An 18,389-nucleotide genomic window follows, 5' to 3' on the forward strand; every position below is an offset into this window, starting at 1 on the left:
GGCAGGAGATGCCACAGGCTTTATTACGGCAACAATTACGCATGCACAAATCCATGCAGTTGTGTCGCTCCCTCTTCCCACGACGATCCAGGGACCCCCCAATTCTGGCTGCAGGATACAGAGCGTCCAAGCACCACCCAAAATGTCGGTTGGAAAGACAAGCGCACCGTCCACTTGTCCTGTCCCTAAGTGAGCGTTCAGGCTCAACACGCCCGTTTTTAAACATGCTATATTTTTTATGCCACCAACACAACATGGGGAGGAGAGCTCTGGAGCTCAGGATCAGATGTTGAGGGGGGCGCAGGATGAGGCAAAGCGGGCATGCATGTGTGTATCACCACCCTGGGACCCAGAGGGTGCGATGTGGGAGGTCAACAGCAGGAGGCGCCAGAACCAACGGGAGGAAGACCCAATGAATTCTACTTCCCACTGCGATCGAAATGATTCAACCGCCCCATTCCAAATCAGGTTTATTAACAAAAGTTTTAATGGGACGCGGGTGGCGCTGTGGTCTAAAGCACAGTGCCTAGGGCTTGCCGATCAGAAGGTTGGTGGTTTGAATCCCCGCAACGGAGTGAGCTCCCGTTGCTCGGTCCCTGCTCCTGCCAACCTAGCAGTTCGAAAGCACGTCAAAGTGCAAGTAGATAAATAGGTACCGCTCCGGTGGGAAAGTAAATGGCGTTTCCGTGTGCTGCTCTGGTTCGCCAGAAGCGGCTTAGTCCTGCTGGCCACATGACCCGGAAGCTGTACGCTGGCTCCCTCGGCCAGTAAAGCGAGATGAGCGCCGCAACCACAGAGTCAGCCACAACTGGACCTAATGGTCAGGGGTCCCTTTACCTTTTACCCGCCTACATTAAGGTTACCAGACGTCCCCGTTTCCCTGATTTACAGATCAGTCCTTTGTCAAAATCCATCTGTTTAGTGGGAAGTTGAAAAGCGTTCCTTAATTCATTGGGAAAATCTGGTCACCTTAGCCAGGGATTAACATCGCCGGAGGAGGCGAAAACATGCCCGGCTCCTTCAACCGTTCGGAACCGACTCACAAACTTGGGAACCCTGAGAGACATTTAGCCGAACCCCAGGAAATAAAGGAATCGCAGCTCATGCTAGGTTAGGGGGTCACCGGTTTGGGGTTGGGGACCCGGCCCTGCGAAGGGGCACAGACCTGGGTGCAGTTGGCACGGGCGGTGGAAAATTGAGAGCGCCTTCGTCGCCCTGTTTATAGCACGCAGCGGCGCACATCGGAGCTGAGATGCTTCCGAGATGTGGGCACCGCAGGCTTCGCCAGGGAGGGGCTGTACCACTTTCCCCTCCCCTCCCACCGTCGCAGACCCCCTGTCCTACTGGAGCACAGATTCCTGGGTGAATTTCCTCCTCAGGGACGGGTTGAGCACCGGGTACAGTGAGACGATGGAGGGCCGGGCTTTGAAACTGGGGTAGATCCTTCGCAGCACCGCCCGTCGGAAGAGGATGTAGACCCAGGGATCCAGGATCTGGTTCCAGGTTGCGACTCGAAGGTAGATGAGGAGCTGGATTTCGGTGTCCCGGGGGATCTGGTTGATCGGCAAGTTGCCTCGAGGGGCCTGGAGCGCCGTCTGCGCGATGAGGATCTGCAGGACAGTGAAAGAGAATATGATGAAAATGATGTATAGATGGTATATTAAAGGTAAAGGGACCCCTGACCATTAGGTCCAGTCATGACTGACTGGAGTTGCGGCGCTCATCTCGCTTTATAGGCTAAGGGAGCCGGCGTGCAGCTTCCGGGTCATGTGGCCAGCAGGACTAAGCCGCTTCTGGCGAACCAGAGCAGCGCACAGAAACGCCGTTTACATTCCCGCCAGAGCGGTACCTATTTATCTACCTGAGCTGGTGTGCTTTCGAACTGCTAGGTTGGCAGAGCAGGGACCGAGCAACAGGAGCTCACCCCCGTCATTGCGGGGATTCGAACCGCCGACCTTCCGATCGGCAAGTCCTAGGCTCTGTGGTTTAACCCACAGTGCCACCTGCGTCCCACGTACGCAATCTGAAGGTCTCTTTTTCAAGCAATTGGGAGGTTTTCGTCAGGTCATTAAAAAACACGCAACCCAACTTGTACGAACCAGGCAAAGTTTCAACAATGCTCTCAAAATGATGGATTTTATTTCGCTTGGGGGCTGGAGAAGGGGGTGGCAGAGGACGAGATGGTTGGGCAGTGTTCTCGAAGAGACCAAAATGAATTTGACTAAACTGCGGGAGGCAGTGGAAGACAGGAGGGCCTGGCGTGCTCTGGTCCAGGCGGACGAAGAGGCGGACACGACTAAACAACAACAACAAAACTGTAATAAATTATCTATATCTATCTATCTATCTATCATCTATCTATCTATCTATCTATCTATCTATCTATCTATCTATCATCTATCTATCTATCTATCTATCTATCTATCTATCATCTATCATCTATCTATCTATCTATCTATCTATCTATCATCTATCTATCATCTATCTATCATCTATCATCTATCTATCTATCTATCTATCTATCTATCTATCTATCTATCTATCACCTATCTATATCTATCATCTGTCATCTATCTATCCATCTATCTATCTATCTATCTATCTATCTATCATCTATCTAGGTTCCCTTTCTGTGGCCGACCCACTCACTCACCAGCAGGGGGAGCCAGCAGACGCTGGCGATGACCATGATGCCTAGCAGTTGGACCATCATCTCCACCTCGCTGTCTCGCCGCCGCTGGACGGACTCGGAGTCGTGGTAGACGCGGCAGAGAGTGACCACGCTGACCGTGTTGAGCAAGAAGGAGAGGCCCACACAGAAGAGGCCGAGAAGAGCGAAGATCAGGCAGAAGACCACGTTCCTGGGGTCGTGGAGCAGCGTCAGGAAGCACCAAGAGTTGGGGTACTGCAAGGTGTAGTCACCCAGGCCGAAGAGGGGCAGAAGGCCGAGGACAAAGCCCCCGGCCCACACCAGCCCCACCAACGTCCATGCCCGCCGTTTGGTCATCTTGGTGGAGCGGGAGAAGGGTCGGTTGATGCCCAGGAAACGTTCTCCGGCCATAGTGGCACCGAGGAGCAAGGGGCACAGTCCGAAGAAGACCATCACAAGGCCCATGAAGTTGCAGAGGTGGCATCCGGGGTCCACCAGCCTCCAGTCGAAGCGAGTGAAGTGGTACGGGACCACGATGGAGAAGGTCAGAAGAAGACCCATGAAGTCGGTGGCCACCAGCCCGCATAGGAAGACCAGGAAAGACGAGCGCGAGCGGCTGTGCATCTTCCGGGAGGAGTTGACCAACACGCAGAAAGCGAAGAGGTTGGAGGAGAGGCCGATGAGGCCGAAGACGGTGGAAAACCACGGCGAGGCGGCCGCGTCGCCGCGGTACGCCTCTGTGCCATTGGCCCCCCGGAAGCAGGAGCCGAGGGAGCGGTTCTGGGTGGAGTTGGCCATCGCCCCGGCGCTCAGCGTGGTCCTGGGGAAGGAGACTCGCTGACGGGTCCTCTTGGGCATGAGGAGGCGGCCGATGGTCTCGTGGCGCCCATTGCGCGGTGCGTTGGGGTCAGTCTCGGTCGTTGGGTGCTGGCTCTGAGCAGAGAGAGAGGGAAAGGGTCAGGTCTCATCTGAACAACCTGTTTATCAATCAATCAATCAATCTTTACAGTGGTACCTCGGGTTAAGTACTTAATTCATTCCAGAGGTCCGTTCTTAACCTGAAACTGTTCTGAACCCGAAGCACCACTTTAGCTAATGGGGCCTCCTGCTGCTGCCGTGCTACCGGAGCGCGATTTCTGTTCTTATCCTGAAGCAAAGTTCTTCACCTGAAGCACTATTTCTGGGTTAGCGGAGTCTGTAACCTGAAGCGTATGTAACCCGAGGTACCACTGTAAATATTTAAACCATTTGAAAAGCAATTGGGACAAACAGATTATGCTAGCAGGACTGCAAGAAGGAGGAGTTAATGTGAAATATTGCAAGTAAGGCTTTGAAAAGAATGATTAGTTAAGGACAATGAAAAGTAATAGAGAAATTAAGAAATGCAGGGCAAGTGATAAAGAATGGAGAATCTTCAGAGGTTGTGGATGGAATTCTAAAATATTGTATAAGATAAGAAGTTATGTTAAATGATTGTTGGAACGTGTGTGTGTGTGTGTGTGTATGTTAGTGATGTATGGAAGTGAGAGCTGGACCATAAAGAAGGCTGATCGCCGAAGAATGGATGCTTTTGAATTCTAGTGCTGGAGGAGACTCTTGAGAGTCCCATGGACTGCAAGAAGATCAAACCTCTCCACTCTTAAGGAAATCAGTGCTCACTGGAAGGACAGATCCTGAAGCTGAGGCTCCAGTATTTTGTCCACCTCATGAGAAGAGAAGACTCCCTGGAAAAGACCCTGATGTTGGGAAAGATGGAGGGCGCAAGGAGAAGGGGACGACAGAGGACGGGATGGTGGGACAGTGTTCTCGAAGCTACCAGCATGAGTTTGACCAAACTGCGGGAGGCAGTGGAAGACAGGAGGGCCTGGCGTGCTCAGGTCCAGGGGGTCACGAAGAGGCGGACATGACTAAACGACTAAACAACAACAACAACATATATATATATATATAACCTCCAAGGAAGGAGAATGCTCCACCTTCTGAGGGACTTAGTCCCGCTGTCAAAGAGCTCTTGCCGCCCCAAAAGCTCCTCTTGATGTCTAGTCAACGAGAATTGGGACCCCAGCCAGACTGCCATTGGCTTCGGCTCAGAAACTTGAGCTAAACCATTTGTGGAAAGTTAGGATAATCTCCTGTTCTCTGCATTGTTTAAAATTACTTGTATCCAGCTTTTCAGCGGTCGGAGGCCCCCAAGTTATCCGAAGACATCGGTGATGGACGAGTTTTTCCCAGATCTTCTCCCCATCCCTCCCCAAACATCGATCCTTCAACTATTCCTCATCAGGCTCGGTTTCCAGACCCTTGATCGTCTCGGTCGCCCTCCTCTGTCAACATCCATCTTAAACTGAGGCGCCCAGAACTGGACACAGTATTCCAGGCGTGGTCTGACCGAGGCAGACTATGACTTGAATCAGGGATGTGGGAGGCGCTGTGGGTTAAACCACAGAGCCTAGGACTTGCTGATCAGAAGGTCGGCGGTTCGAATCCCCGCAATGACGGGGTGAGCTCCCGTTGCTCGGTCCCTGCTCCTGCCCACCTAGCAGTTCAAAAGCACGTCAAAGTGCAAGTAGATAAATAGGTACCACTCCGGCGGGAAGGTAAACGGCGTTTCCTTGCAATGCTCTGGTTCGCCAGAAGCGGCTTAGTCCTGCTGGCCACATGACCCGGAAGCTGTACGCCGGCTCCCTCGGCCAGTAAAGCGAGATGAGTGCCACAACCCCAGAGTCGGCCACAACTGGACCTAACATTCAGGGGTCCCTTTACTTTTACAACTTAAATCTAGACACTAGACTTCTGTTGATGCAGCCTAGAATTGCATTCGGCTTTTCCCCGCCGCTGCATCGCACCCATCCTGCGCTTCTGCCTACAGCTTAGGATCGGAGCGCTTGCGAGATCAGAGCATTTGCTTCCTCCGATTCTGGGAATCTCCCCGAGGGGCCTGGATCTGCCCTCGGCATGTGTGAGATTGCCCCGCAGACATTTGACCCCGCAGATCAGACAAACATCGCAACTGCTTTCCCTCGGACCGTAAATCAAGGCTGTAATAAAGTAGGAATTCCTATTGCTTCCAGGAACTGACGCAAGATCAGGAGAAGCCAGCCAAGGCTTTGGGGCCGGGGGCAACCAGCTGGGACGGCCCGCCCTTAGAAGCACAAATTTATTTAAGTAGGGAGCGTCCCGCTGGGAGCAGGGGGTCAGGAAACAGAAGCTGAGCGGCCCCATCTCATAGCTGGCCACTGACGCCATCCATGCCACCCACTTGAATCCCAGAGAATCTAGGAACTGTACTTTCAAGGCGCTACAACTCCCAGCAGAAACTACAGTTCCCAGAATTTTATTGGGGGGGGCAGGTGCTTTTTCAGTACATGAAGAAAGACGGAATGGAAAGACCGCCAGAAAAGGAACGTATTGGCGTCAGAAGCTGCCTTGTACAGTCTGAGCATCTAGCACAGTTTTGTCTACTGTTACAGGAATTCTAAGGTCTTATATATATAAAATAAATGTTCACAAATGTACAAGGCAAACACGTAAATAAGAAGTACTGTTTTGGGGGCACAGGGGGCGGGCAGGTGTGGGGGACTCCCTGGTCCTGAATGGGGTAACTTTGCCCCTGAAGGACCAGGTGCGCAGCCTGGGAGTCATTTTGGACTCACAGCTGTCCATGGAGGTGCAGGTCAGTTCTGTGTCCAGGGCAGCTCCGTCTGGTCCGCAGGATGAGACCCTCCCTGCCCGCAGACTGTCCGGCCAGAGTGGTGCATGCTCTGGTTATCTCCCGCTTAGACTACTGCAATGTGCTCTACGTGGGGCTACCTTTGAAGGTGACCTGGAAACTACAACTAATCCAGAATGCGGCAGCTAGACTGGGGACTGGGGACTGGGAGCGGCCGCCGAGACCATATAACACCAGTTCTGAGAGATCCGCATTGGCTCCCGGGACGTTTCTGAGCACAATTCAAAGTGTTGGTGCTGACCTTTAAAGCCCTAAATGGCCTCGGTCCAGTATATCTGAAGGAGCGTCTCCACCCCCATCATTCTACCCAGACACGGAGGTCCAGCTCCGAGGGCCTTCTGGCGGTTCCCTCGCTGCGAGAAGCCAGGTTACAGGGAACCAGGCAGAGGGCCTTCTCGGTGGTGGCGCCCGCCCTGTGGAACGCCCTCCCACCAGACGTCAAAGAGAAAAACAACTACCAAAATTTTAGATGACATTTAAAGGCAGCCCTGTTTTGCTGGAAGCCACCCGGAGTGGCTGGGGGGACCTGGGATGGGAAGGGAAGGAAGGAAGGAAGGAAGGAAGGAAGGAAGGAAGGAAGGAAGGAGAGAGAGAGAGAGAGAGAGAGAGAGAGAGAGAGAGAGAGAGAGAGAGAGAAGGGCATTGAGGAGGAAAGGAAGGAAGGAGGGAAGGAAGGAAGGAAGGAAGGAAGGAAGGAAGGAAGGAAGGAAGGAAGGAAGGAAGGAAGGAAGGAAGGAAGGAAGGAGAGAGAGAGAGAGAGAGAGAGAGAGAGAGAGAGAGAGAGAGAGAGAGATGGGCATTGAGGAGGAAAGAAAGGAAGGAAGGAGAGAGGGAGATGGGCATTGAGGAGGAAAGGAAGGAAGGAAGGAAGGAAGGAAGGAGAGAGGGAGATGGGCATTGAGGAGGAAAGGAAGGAAGGAAGGAGAGAGGGAGATGGGCATTGAGGAGGGAAGGAAGGAAGGAAGGAAGGAAGGAAGGAAGGAAGGAAGGAAGGAAGGAAGGAAGGAAGGAAGGAAGGGAGGGAAGGGAAAGGAAAGGAAAGGAAGGAAAGGAAGGAAGCACATCTGCAAACTGAAATTCCGAAATCATTTTGAAATGACTCAAAGCCCTTCGTAGCGTCTTCCTTGCAAGGGAGCACTTGGTCTGGAAAGCTAGAAAAGGAACGAGGCCACGGGCCAAGAGAGATGATCGCGCAAATCTCCAGAGGTTTAGACAGCAGCTAATAAGTCACGGAGGGGGAGAAATCTGGCTCGAGGGGGAGAACCGACGCACACCCCATCAATCCCCGTCCCTGGCGGCCTTCCTGGGACGCCCCGGCCGAAAACAGTCTGGAAAAGAGGGCTTTGCCTTTTTCGCTGGGGAAAATGTCACATCTGGCTGGCAGCTGGGAAAAGCGAGGAACGCCAGAAACCACCAAGAGGTTTCTTAACGCCCATGGGGAAGGCTGGAACGACCCAGGGCGGTCGAACAACCCTGTCCCTCTTTGCCGAGAATGCTGAGAGGCAGTGCCGTGCAGTGGTTAGAGTCTCGGGGCCAGGACCTGCGGAGAGACCCAAGTTCGAATTCCACCCCCCACGCGAGCTCGCTGGGTGAGCCGGTCACTCAGCCTAGCCTGCCTCACAGGGGATTAAAATGGGGAGTGAATAATGATTGCCCCCTCAAGCTGCTTGGAGGAAAGGAAGGAAACAGAGATGTAGAAAATAAATAAAATTGCGGCTCAGTCCGGAAAATTAGAGGGGGCCTCCTAGTACCTCTCAGCCCCCCCCCCCGGCAAACTGCAACTCCCAGAATAATTTGGGGAACCCATGTCTGTTTCATATTGTCCTATTATTATTATTATTATTTACTTTTAACAATTATCTTCACACATAAATCATAATCATGGGCTCTTAGATACCCCATAAGGGAAAAGGAGCAGTTTTTTTTCTTATAACAAGACCATGCAAAGATGTCCTCTATTTCATAAATAACTCGTCAGAAAGATGGTCCAGCCTCACATTTCTCACATTGCACAACCAGATATTACATCTGGAGATTGTAGAAACTACAAGCGAAAGAGTTTGGGAGCCTGAGCTCGCTCGGTTTCCTCTTCCCTCCTCATTCCTCTTTCCTTTTGTGTTGTCTGCTTGGCCTGTTATTTTCTCCTACCGATAGGGAACCCACTTAAGGACTCTAGACGGGCTCTGGAACACCCATAAAGGAAAAGGAGCATTTTTTTCTTATAGCACCCGCACTGATGGACAGCAGCTGGACAATGTTTCAGACCCAAGCCTTACCTGGAGGGGGCAGGAATCGAACCCAGCACCTCCGAGCTGCAAAGCCGACGCTTTGCCACTGTACTGCTGCCCTTCGCCCTGTGCACTGCATCGTCCTACTTAGAGTAGACCCATTCGGATGAATGGGCCTGATTTCCTTCCACCATCCCCCCGGAGAAAAGAGAGAATAAATAAATTTGCCCTGTTCCCTTCCAGATATCAGAAAGCAGCCATTGCATCTAAACATACCCAATTGCTCCACGCAGGAATCGATTTCTGCAGAGGATCGTGTCCTGGGCAATTTATGACAGCGCCAATTCATCCCTCGTCCAACCAAAAAGTAGCTTTTGGGGTGGGTGGATATACGAATGAAGTCCGGAAGAAACTGAGGAGGACACAACCTAAATTCCTGTCTTTGGGGCTTGTAGGAACACGCCTGGGGGAAGGTCTCCAGCTCAACAGAAAAGGCATGCAGAAATCATCCAGCAGCCAAGAAAACTCAGAAGCTGGCTAGGTTGCCAACTTCCCAGGAAAGCCTGCTCCAGCGCCCTTTTTTTGTTGTTGTTTAGTCATGTCCGCCTCTTCGTCACCCCCTGGACCAGAGCACGCCAGGCCCTCCTGTCTTTCACTGCCTCCCGCAGTTTGGTCAAACTCATGCTGGTAGCTTCGAGAACAGTGTCCCACCACCTCGTCCTCCGTCGTCCCCTTCTCCTTGCGCCCTCCATCTTTCCCAACATCAGGGTCTTTTCCAGTGAGTCTTCTCTTCTCCTGAGGTGGCCAAAGTCTTCGAGCCTCAGCTTCAGGATCTGTCCTTCCAGTGAGCACTCAGGGCTGATTTCCTTCAGAATGGAGAGGTTGGATCTTCTTGCAGTCCATGGGACTCTCAAGAGTCTCCTCCAGCACCATAATGGGCCCTTTTTATGGCTCTCAAAACCCCAACTTGAGATACAAAACATTCCACACACTGTAGTGTCCTAAAATGGGACCCTGTTTTCCAAGGACAGTCCACGATTTACAGAAGCAGTTCCAGTTTCCAATTTGATCCCTGAATGTCCCGCTTTTCCTTGGGACGTCCCTATTTTCAGGGGAGAAACGTTGGAGGGGATGGAATAAGACGTCCCTATTTTCATGGGAGAAATGTTGGAGGGGATGGAATAGGACGTCCCTATTTTCCTGGGAGAAACGTTGGAGGGGATGGAATAGGACGTCCCTATTTTCCTGGGAGAAACGTTGGAGGGGATGGAATAGGACGTCCCTATTTTCCTGGGAGAAACGTTGGAGGGGATGGAATAGGACGTCCCTATTTTCAGGGGAGAAACGTTGGAGGGGATGGAAGAGGACGTCCCTATTTTCAGGGGAGAAACGTTGGAGGGGATGGAATAGGACGTCCCCATTTTCAGGGGAGAAACGTTGGAGGGGATGGAAGAGGACGTCCCTATTTTCAGGGGAGAAACGTTGGAGGGGATGTAATAGGACGTCCCCATTTTCAGGGGAGAAACGTTGGAGGGGATGTGGCCGCCGGGCTAACAGCTTCCAATCTTTCGGCAAAAGGCGCTGAATGCGTATAGCTGCCTTTAATGGGAATTGATGGCTGGTGCCTGCTAACTGAAACCCCATTCATTCCCGGGTTTTGCTTCGGCTTCTTCATTCATCGCTCCATTTTTGACTTGCCGCTTCTGTCTCCCAACTAGATCTTCTTGTTGGCAAGGCGGAGCAAATTTATCAATTTATCTCCGTCCCGACACCCCCAGGCACACTCAAGCCGAAGGAATGTCCCCTTGGCCCTCTGCGAGTCCTCTGAAAGTCCCCAAGAAATGGGTCCAAAAACTGCTTCCAGCTTTCCTCCTTTCCCATCCACGACTGCCGGCCTCACCCTGCCATTAGCAGAAATTAAAAATAAACCCCTCAGCTCGGAAAGCCTCGGACGGGAGTCGCTGGAGGGAAGGAATTTGCTGTTTTGTTTTGCCTTGCAAATGCCAACACAGAGGAGCTGGCCTGGGAACGGACCTGAGAGGCAAAAAACAGGCTGCACATTTCGCCCTTCCACCCTCCTCAGTGTCAATGGTCACTGCCTTCCTTTCTGTGCATCGTCTCCATGGCCTTAATATTACTTAATATTATTACTGGACTTAACCATCCAGGAGTCCTTTTCTTGTTCTTTAGATGTTTAGTCGTGTCGGCCTCTTCATGACCCCTTGGACCAGAGCACACCAGGCTCTCCTGTCTTCCACTGCCTCCCGCAGTTTAGTCAAAGTCATGCTGGTAGCTTCGAGAAGACTGTCCCACCATCTCGTCCTCCGTCGCCCCCTTCTCCTTGTGCCCTCCATCTTTCCCAACATCAGGGTCTTTTCCAGAGAGTCTTCTCTTCTCATGAGGTGGCCAAAGTCTTGGAGCCTCAGCTTCAGGATCTGTCCTTCCAGTGAGCACTCAGGGCTGATTTCCTTCTGAATGGAGAGGTTTGATCTTCTTGCAGTCCATGGGACTCTCAAGAGTCTCCTCCAGCACCAGAATTCAAAAGCATGCATTCTTCGGCCATCAGCCTTCTTTGTTGTCCAACTCTCACTTCCATACATCACTACTGGGAAAACCAGAGCTTGAACTATACGGACCTTTGTCAGCAAGGTGATGTTTCTGCTTTTTAAGATGCAATCTGGGTTTGTCATCACTTTTCTCCCAAGAAGCAGGCGTCTTTTAATTCCGTGGCTGCTGTCACCATCTGCAGTGATCACGGAGCCCAAGAAAGTGAAATCTCTCACTGCCTCTATTTCTTCCCCTTCTATTTGCCAGGAGGTGATGGGACCAGTGGCCATGATCTTCGTTTTTTTGATGTTGAGCTTCAAACCATATTTTGCGCTCTCCTCTTTCACCCTCATTAGGCTCCATGGAGGCTCCATGGCGCATTCCCGGCTGACGGCCTTTAGCAGACAAAAAACCCCACCCGTGGCATTTTATCTAAATCCCCTACCAACGCCCCATAAGCCACCAGCCCGTCTTGGCACATTGCAGATTCCAGAAATGGATTGTGCACCGGGTGGAAGAGGATGACGGCTCCTCGCCCCTTTCCCAGATCCTGGGAACAACTCGGGTCACGACCCCTGGGTCATTAGAAAAGAATGTCAGCAAGCTGCAGGAAGATGATAGCGGGTCTCCGGTTATCAAGCCATACAAGGGAAAAGCTCTGGGAAGGAGAGATAACTCTGCAAAGCGTGGTCCCACAGACACTGCGCGGTTCGAATCCCCGCAAGGGGGTGAGCTCTCGTTGCTTGGTCCCTGCTCCTGCCAACCTAGCAGTTTAAAAGCACGTCAAAGTGCAAGTGGATAAATAGGTACTGCTCCGGTGGGAAGGTAAACGGCGTTTCCGTGCGCTGCTCTGGTTCGCCAGAAGCGGCTTAGTCCTGCTGGCCACATGACCCGGAAGCTGTATGCCGGCTCCCTCGGCCAATAAAGCGAGATGAGCGCCGCAACCTCAGTGTCAGCCACGACTGGACCTAATGGTCAGGAGTCCCTTTACCTTTACTCCTGATCCACACTGAGAGCAGCCTCAGTGCCCTTTGCGATTTGCACCCACTCTGAATCTGCCCCCTTCCCTTCGCCCTCCTTCCTCAGAAACAAATGTAAAAGGTAAAAAGGTAAAGGATCCCTGGACGGTTAAGTCCAGTCAAAGGCGACTCTGGTGTTGCGGTGCTCATCTTGCTGTATTGGCCGAGGGAGCCGGCGTACAGCTTCCGGGTCATGTTGCCAGCGGGACTAAACCGCTTGTGGCGCAGGGCGGAAACCAGAGCACACAGAAACACTGTTTACCTTCCGGCCACAGTGGTACCTATTTATTTCGGTACCCAAAATGTTCTGCTGTTCCTTAAAGGTAAAGGTAAAGGGACCCCTGACCATTAGGTCCAGTCGTGGCCGACTCTCGGGTTGCGGCGCTCATCTCGCTTTACTGGCCGAGGGAGCCGGCGTTCAGCTTCCGGGTCATGTGGCCAGCAGGACTAAGCCGCTTCTGGCGAACCAGAGCAGCGCACAGAAACGCCGTTTACCTTCCCATCGGAGCGGTACCTATTTATCTACTTGCACTTTGACGTGCTTTCGAACTGCTAGGTGGACAGGAGCAGGGACCGAGCAACAGGAGCTCACCCCGTCATTGCGGGGATTTGAACCGCCAACCTTCTGATCGGCAAGTCCTAGGCTCTGTGGTTTAACCCACAGCACCACCCGCGTCCCTATTACTGAATAGGTTGTGCCTATTTTAATCGGATAAATGTTGGAAGTTACACACTGGCCCAGTTCAGCAAGAATCTCCTTATCTCATGTTTCGCCACGAATTGCATCAAGTCTCTCCTTCCACGCCTGTTTCGGAGGGTCAGATAACTTTGCTGCATCTTAAAATCCGGGTGACCGGCCCAAATCCCTCCCTGTAACTGGCACGGAGGGGCTTCATGTCAGAGCAATAAATAATGTTTGCTCAGAGGAGGGCTAGGATTTCATCACGGCAACGATCCTAACTTTTTATTTTCTGTTTCATGCAATCTCCCAGGACTGATGTCGTTTGCAAGATTGTTGGCGTTTTCCCTTTCTCTCTTTCGTAGTTGGCCATGGCATGTTTTGAAAATATGACGGTGATTGATTCGGCAATCTGGGTTCACGGCGTTCTTTGTGGACACGCGGGAAACTAGGGACAGATCCTGCCGTCCTTTCTCTGCGCCCAGACCCTGGGAATCGACCGGTTTTGTGTGTTTTTTTAGCCCCTGGCTACTTTTGAACCTCCAGGCACCACGTGTATTCCAGAGCTGTACGGCACCCTCTCAAGAACGCTCCGCCTAAGCTCTTGAAGATGGGAGGGAGATTTATGGGTGCCAAAAAGAACTGAAATGTTTAGATCCAGGCTAAGTGACGGTTGAAAGGAGCGTCCAAATATTTGGAGACTCGAAAGCCGAGCTGACACACAAGAGAGATTCATTTCGGCGCAGTGGGGGGATAGGGTTTCATATGGACGGTGTTTGGTTTTTTTTTCCTGACCGTCCATATTGCAGAGGGGAAAGGAAGGGAAGAGGAGGAGGGAAGAGGAAAAGCGTGTTTCGAATCCTGAAAGAGAGCAGAGATCTGGGGATGCAGGGAATGAGAAGCTCAGATTCGCTTGCTTGCTCTAAAGTATAGACGCTTTTTGACTCTCGCAAGATTGAATGTCTTGCCCTCAGATGGACTTGAGGGACGATTCCAACACGAAAAACGTCCCTGTGGAGACGGCCGTCCCGAATCGGTGGCACATGCCCTTCTGACTTGCCCTCTTGATAAAGACTTGAGGAATGAGATTATCACCCCTCTTTTATCGTCCATCCTGGGTCGCCCAGCCAAAGAAAGAAAGAAAGAAAGAGGGAGGGAGGGAGAGATGGAGGAGAGAGAGAGAGATGGAAAAGAGAGAAAGAGAGATATGGAAAAGAAAGAAAGAAAGAAAGAAAGAAAGAAAGAAAGAAAGAAAGAAAGAAAGAAAGAAAGAAAGAAAGAGGGAGATGGAGAAGAGAGAGAGAGAGGAAGGAAGGAAGGAAGGAAGGAAGGAAGGAAGGAAGGAAGGAAGGAAGGAAGGAAGGAAGGAAGGAAAAAGAAACTGAGAGAGAAGGAAGGAAGGAAGGAAAAAGAAACTGAGAAGGAAGGAAGGAAGGAAGGAAGGAAGGAAGGAAGGAAGGAAGGAAGGAAAAAGAAACAGAGGGAGGGAAGGAAGGAAGGAAGGAAGGAAGGAAGGAAGGAAGGAAGGAAGGAAGGAAGGAAAAAGAAACTGAGGGAGGGAGGGAGGGAGAGAGAGAGAGAGAGAGAGAGAGGAATGGAAGGAAGGAAGGAAGGAAGGAAGGAAAGAAGGAAAGAAGAAAGTAAGTAAGTGTCGTTTTTTCTTGGCAGATCCAGATGAGCAGGTGACGGTGAAGGTGGCAAGGTTTTTAGCTGCGGCAATCAGAATAAGATCCACTATTCAAAACCCTAAAATGTATTGTATATAATTGACTTTTTATTTCCATTCTTTATATATCGTACTGTTGTTTTGTTGCTGCGGCCGGTGGCTGATGCAAATGAAGATTCATTCGTGCTTGTTCCTCGCGTTTATCCATTTGTTTCTTTGTCTCCTGAGTTTATTTATTATTGTTAAGAAAGCAGAAGTACTCCTGTTAGGAATACTGGACTCAGAGCTACCTCAATATCAGGAGAAACTGTTTTTCTCTGCCGCCAGAACGATATACTCCCAGAAATGGAAAAAAGAGCCATTTCCAACTGAAGAAGACTGGCAATTAAAACTAACGGAATATTCACAAACGAGAAGAAACTTGCCGGAAGAACAAGAAATCGAGATGGCGGACTTTTTAAATACTGAATGGGGGGAATTTCGGAACCGTTGTAAAAAAAAAAACATACCTTAAACTGGACTGACTTAAGACCGAGCAGTTAAAGGCTGTTTTCGGGGGACAGGGGGTGGGTGGGTGTGGGGGACTCCCTGGTCCTGAATAGGGTCACTGTGCCCTGAAGGCCCAGGTGTGCAGCCTGGGGGTCATTCTGGACTCACAGCCGTCCATGGAGGTGCAGGTCAGTTCTGTGTCCAGGGCAGCTGTTTACCAGCTCCATCTGGGAGACCCTCCCTGCTCGCTGTCTGTCTGGCCAGAGTGGTGCATGCTCTGGTTATCTCCCGCTTGGACTACTGCCATGCGCTCTCCGTGGGGCTACCTTAGAAGGTGACCCGGAAACTGCAATTAATCCAGAATGAGGCAGCCAGACTGGGGACTGGGAGCGGCCGCCAAGACCACATAACACTGGTCCTGAAAGACCTACATTGGCTCCCAGGATGTTTCAGAGCACAATTCAATGTGTTGGTGCTGACCTTGAAAGCCCTAAATGGCCCAGTAGACCTGAAGGAGCGTCTCCTCCCCCATCGTTCAGCCCGGACATGAGGTCCAGCGCCGAGGGCCTTTTGGCGGTTCCGTCACTGCAAGAAGCCAAGTTACAGGGAACCAGGCAGAGGGCCTTCTCGGTGGTGGCGCCCGCTCTGTGGAACACCCTCCCACCAGATGTCAAAGAGAACAACAACTACCAGACTTTTAGAAGACATCTTAAGGCAGCCCTATTCAGGGAAGTTTTTAATGTTTGATATTTTAGTGTATTTTTGGTTTCTATGGAAGCTGCCCAGAGTGGCTGGGGAAACCCAGCCAGATGGGCGGGGTACAAATAATAAATTATTATTATTATTTGAAGGGAGTATAAAATAATAATATATATAAGGAGATTAAAATTAGGGGTGCAGCGATAAGTGTTAACAATATAGGTAACTGCAGAAAGGGGGAGAAGTCAATTTGATTTGATGAAATGTATCTCTCCTGGAATTGGGGAAAAAACAAAACCAGAGAGTGTATAATTGTTCTTTGCCAAGGCTGAGAAAAATACTTTTTTTTTTTTACAAGAATGCTTTATCAGAGACTGAAGGCAATATAGAACCATCGTGACTGGCGCGAATTGATAGCCTTATCATTCGAGATTAGAAAGCAGCTCAGAGAGACATGGATGGCGTCTGACAGCTGTCCATCATTACTGCCCATAATGGCGACACGTTCCAGATTGACAACTCTCAGCGTAATGCCAGAACTCATTGCAAACATTCAAGGAAGCCCAGTGTTGAAAGATTCGGGAGGGATAAAAGAAAAGGTAGAATTAAACCAGATCAGGAATAAATAATTCTTTTTTTAAAAAAAAAAGAAGAACCGTGGGGAAATTTGTAGCATGTTTGAAAAATGATTGCCAACAACTTTAGACGTTAGCAGGGTTAGAATAAACCAAAGAATTAATGTATAACTGGAATCAGGAAAGGGGGGAAAAGGCGATTAATTAAAATATGCAAAAAGGAAAACAAAATGAGCCATACAAGGGCAGAGAGGAGAAGGGAAGTCTAATGTATTAAATTCAATCATTTAAATTCTGGCGTTTATATGATTGTTTTAAAGCCAAAAATGATAAATAATATATACAAATGTAAATTTTAAAGGATTGGTAAAATGAGGAACACACTCCTTCAGGAGGCAGCGACGGACAGGGAGTACGCAGGGATCAAATTAAGTGGGGACACACATCAAATGCCCCCCCAAAAAACAATGTATCTTGAATGACAGGAGATTGTGTGCAGCTCTCCATTCTTTCATCTTACTCCGTCTTTGTCCTGCCTCTCCGCTAGAGCATTTGAGGCACCTAGTGCCTCTGACCGTGTGCAGAGTGCATCTCTCCCTTGCCCAAGTCAACTTTCAGAGCCTAAGAAGGCGAAATGAGGGGTTCTGGGTGAGAACATGTTGCCTTCCTTCCTTCCTTCCTTCCTTCCTTCCTTCCTTCCTTCCTTCCTTCCTTCCTTCCTTCCTTCCTTCCTCTTCCCTTCCTTCATTTCTTTCTTTTCTTCCTTCCCTCCACCTCCCCTTCTCCCCTTTCCTTTTCAATACACCTCTCTCTCTCTCTCTCTCTCTCTCTCTCTCTCTCTCTCTCTCTCTCTCTCCTTCCTTCCTTTTCTTCCTTCCCTCCCCCCTTTCCTCTTCAATACCTTTCTTTCTTTCTTTCTTTCTTTCTTTCTTTCTTTCTTTCTTTCTTTCTTTTTCTTTCTTTCTTTCTTTCTCTCTCTCTCTCTCTCTCCCTCCTTCCTTCCTTTTCCTCCTTCCCTCCCCCTTTCCTCTTCAATACCTTCCTTCCTTTCTCTCTCTCTCTCTCTCTCTCTCTCTCTCTCTCTCTCCTTCCTTCCTTCCTTCCTTTTCTTCTTTCCCTCCCCCATCTCCCCCATCCCCTTTCCTCTTCAATACCCATCTCTCTCCTTCCTTCCTTCCTTCCTTCCTTCCTTCCTTCCTTTCTTTCTTTCTTTCTTTCTTTCTTTCTTTCTTTCTTTCTTTCTTTCTTCTTTCATTCTCTCTCTCTCTCTCCCTCCTTCCTTTCCTTTCCTTTCCTTTCCTCCCCTCCCCACCCCTCCCCTCTTCCACTGCCCACCTCCCTCTCCCCTCCAGTCCCTTCTCCCCATCCCTCCCTCTTCCCTCTTCCCTTATCTCTCCCGGAGCCTCGCTTCCCCTTTGCGCCTTGAAATAAAACCGCTTTTTCTCCCCCGGCTCCAACAAGCCTTTGCTAAAAAAAAAAAAAAAACCATCAGGCTTGCAAAAGACCCACCATCACCAGCATAAAAACCAGTATAATAACCATCACCATCACCCTTAAAACAATGGTTTTGGCTACATACCCTTTTCCAGTCTAAGTTCCCAGAAGTTGAGCGCTAATTCTTGGGAGGCAGTCTTGGGAGACTGGTCCCTTTGCCCCAATTCGTCTCTCTGAAGCATCTGAGAAAAATCGCTTTTTTTTGAGAACTGGGTAGGGAAAAGGGAGGGACCAAGAGAGAGGAGGCTGGACGGTTCATCCCTTTTCAGGGAAAAGATTGCAGAGAGAGAGAGAGAGATAAAGGAGGAGACTTGGAGGAGTTTTCCCCCTGGAGGGAAAACGGGAGAACTTCTTTGGACCGCTGGCTTTTTGGGAAGAGGCCTTTGGGAGGGATATCAAGTTTCTAGACCTCATGACAGCTTTTTATTTTCTATTAATCTGTTTTCTGTTAATTCATTCTATTAATCCCTGCATGTCTAGTTTCTAGACCTCATGGCTGCAAGAGAAAATGCCTAAATATCAAGTTTCTAGACCTCATGGCTGCAAGAGAAAATGCCTAAAAGCATTTGTATATCAAGTTTCTAGACCTCATGGTTGCAAGAGAAAATGCCTA

At 50.2% G+C, this 18,389-nt stretch overlaps 1 protein-coding gene across 2 annotated transcripts; it reads right to left on the bottom strand.

Moving 5' to 3' along the window:
* Positions 1–18,389, bottom strand: TBXA2R (thromboxane A2 receptor). 2 transcript variants are annotated; one of them, XM_081895779.1, is made up of 3 exons: positions 17,862–18,389; positions 2,654–3,583; positions 1–1,610 (listed from the first exon to the last, which is right to left on the bottom strand). In XM_081895779.1, exons 2-3 carry the CDS (start codon positions 3,506–3,508, stop codon positions 1,341–1,343), a joined length of 1,125 nt encoding a protein of 374 aa, XP_081751905.1. In that variant the 5' UTR covers positions 3,509–3,583; positions 17,862–18,389; the 3' UTR covers positions 1–1,340. The 2 variants fall into 2 exon arrangements, with proteins under 2 accessions (XP_081751905.1, XP_081751906.1); XM_081895780.1 differs by lacking the exon at positions 17,862–18,389 and adding an exon at positions 5,414–5,934.

The sequence above is a fragment of the Podarcis melisellensis genome (genome assembly GCF_964234715.1).
Source record: "Podarcis melisellensis genome assembly, chromosome: 18".
Classification (NCBI taxonomy): Eukaryota; Metazoa; Chordata; class Lepidosauria; order Squamata; family Lacertidae; genus Podarcis; species Podarcis melisellensis.

Excerpts from the sequence above, each read along its gene's own strand:
- TBXA2R (XM_081895779.1), bottom strand. The coding sequence starts at position 3,508 with ATGCCCAAGAGGACCCGTCAGCGAGTCTCCTTCCCCAGGACCACGCTG. Across the intron at positions 1,611-2,653 it reads TCTGCTGGCTCCCCCTGCTG|ATCCTCATCGCGCAGACGGC; the intron begins GTGAGTGAGTGG and ends ACTGTCCTGCAG.